General features: G+C 36.9%; 1 protein-coding gene across 1 annotated transcript; it reads right to left on the minus strand.

Moving 5' to 3' along the window:
* Positions 1 to 979: 979 nt before the first annotated feature.
* Positions 980 to 2,173, minus strand: LOC129216725 (monocarboxylate transporter 2-like). The gene has a single exon (XM_054850942.1). The coding sequence runs from the start codon at positions 2,171 to 2,173 to the stop codon at positions 980 to 982; it is 1,194 nt and encodes a 397-aa protein (XP_054706917.1).
* Between the last annotated feature and the right edge of the window lie 252 nt (positions 2,174 to 2,425).

Here is a 2,425-nt window from a genome sequence, read left to right on the forward strand (position 1 = left end):
GTAACAGAAATTACTTAGTTGGTTTTGCAAAAAAAAAAAAAAAATTAATTAATTTCAAGCAAATATGTATTTGAGCAATTTAAACTTGTCAAATAACGCAGGTTTTCGAAGATTTCTTTTATTTAAGTCAAATCATCAGTTTTAAAAGTGTAATCCTCATTGCTTAAATTCAGCTTTTAAATTAGTTAACTTTTGTTAATAAAACTAACTTTATACTGCTATTATTTTTCATTGTTTTTTGCAATAATTAAAAAAGGTATTTCAAGTATTAATTACAGTTGGGGTAAAAATAACCTGGCAGCATTGTAAAGGCTACGTAAATCCTAATCACGACCCTAATTACGACACTGCCGGGTGTTACGTATGCCACAACTGCAGTTTTCTCAGTGTTTATAATCTATTTTCTTCATTAAAATATACATTTTTGTATTGAACATGCCTAACTCTATTACCGTAGAAACATATTTTGACGGTGATGCTAAGTTAGGCGCAGAAAGAACAAGAGAGTGGAGTGAGAGAAAACGTGCGGGTGAAAATTTCAGAATGAAGGGAAAAAAAAAACAATAAAAGTTTCACTTCTATCGTGTGTCGTTATGAAGCGCATTTTTTTTTTCTCTCTTTAAATATTAACATCGGAACGACTTGACTGAACTCATTTTTGAAAGGACTTATCTGCATGCTACAATGACGTATATTTATGACTCGAAAACCGTAGGATTTTTTCAGTTTTTATCAATTCAGTATGTCTTATAATACTGTTGTTGTGTTGCAATATTTGCTCAGCTAGGCAATATTACGTGGTCGTGGCGAGTTTTAAAAAATCTTCACGCCATTTCCATTCCAAAAATTCACTAAAATGTTCAAATTCCTCCAAATACGTAAATCAGATCATCAAAAATCATTAACATTTTTATCAAAATTTAAAATACCCTGCCAAAGCCAAGTTAATAAAACAAACTATTAAATAGCATAGAAAGTTTCAAAAAAACTTACCGAACATCATGCCGAACACAATACAATAAAGTATCACATGATAGTACTGAGTAGCAGAAGAACTCAAGATTGTTGAAATTCCGTTCACAGCTGCACAGACGTTGTAGACGTAGAGTTTTCTGAAAGAGATATGGTCTGACAAAAAGCAAAACAGCAGTCGACCAACTGTGTTGGATATACCAATCACAGACAACAGATAACTTGCTTGATCCATTGACACTAAGTGGTATTCCAGAGCTCGCTGAGCTGTGAACACGAAAGGTATATGTATCCCGATGAACATCAGGAAATTTCCGAAAGCGAAAGTCAGGAAAACTGGATCATACAATAGAGAGAAATCCACCATATCAGCGCAAGCTGCTTTAAATCCAGGCGGATAATAGTGCTTGTGAGTCTTTTCTTTCTTCTGTTCATATTCGCTTTCGACTTCCGGGAGACAATAGTGTTCGTAAGCCTTTTTATCTTTCTGTTCGATTTTGCTTTCATCATCCTGACTGCATATGACGCTTCCATGGTAAAACACACAAGGTCTGTCTAGTAATCCGGGATCACTTAACGTCTGTGGATTGAAACTGGAATACGGAGAAAAATTGTCTGTATTTCCGGTGGATTCTTTCCTTGAAGCAGATGGGGTTTCGTTATCAATAACAGACTTCGATGATTCATCTGCAGAATTAAATTCCGTGGACTCCCTTCTTGAAGCAGATTGAACTCCATTGTCAATATCATACTTCAATTTTCCATCTGCGGAATTAAATTCTCTGGATTCCTTTCCTGAAGATGGGGTTTCAATATAAATATCGTACTTCGATTTTCCATCTGCAGAATTAAATTCTGTGGATTCCTTTCTTGAAGCAGATGAAGTTTCACCATCAATAACAGACTTCGATTTTCCACCTACAGAATTAGATGCAAGAATCGACTTGCTGTTATCCCGTTCTGTTTCACGTGCGAGTTCGAGGTTCGTCCTGTTCTCTTCCGCTGCGCACGCTCCAACGGAAGAGGGGTCCCATTTCTTCAAGTTGATGGGTCTGTACAGGAGACTGAAGACAACACAGTTCAGGACTAATCCTGATAAAATCATCATCGCACCATCCCAGAAGTATAAATATATCAGCCAATTGAGAAGGGGTGAGAATACCAAGGTTCCTAATCCGGAACCGGCGGAGGAGATACCCATAGCTGTGGCTCTCTTTTTCTCGAAGTGGAAAGAGACACTGACGATCGATGGAACGTACACAAGACCGAAGCCTCCACCTGAGAATAAAAGAAAAAGGGGAAAAAAGCAAGTTCTATTGAGAAAAAGAATCTGTGTGGAAAAAGAAAACATTGAATCATGCATTGAGTAAGAAAAATGTCGTTGCTTCTAAAGATCTGGTATCCTAATCTCGCTTCCCTCAGTCCCATTCATGTCACGCCGCGTAAATAAGCG

Source organism: Uloborus diversus, chromosome 2 (genome assembly GCF_026930045.1).
Source record: "Uloborus diversus isolate 005 chromosome 2, Udiv.v.3.1, whole genome shotgun sequence".
Classification (NCBI taxonomy): Eukaryota; Metazoa; Arthropoda; class Arachnida; order Araneae; family Uloboridae; genus Uloborus; species Uloborus diversus.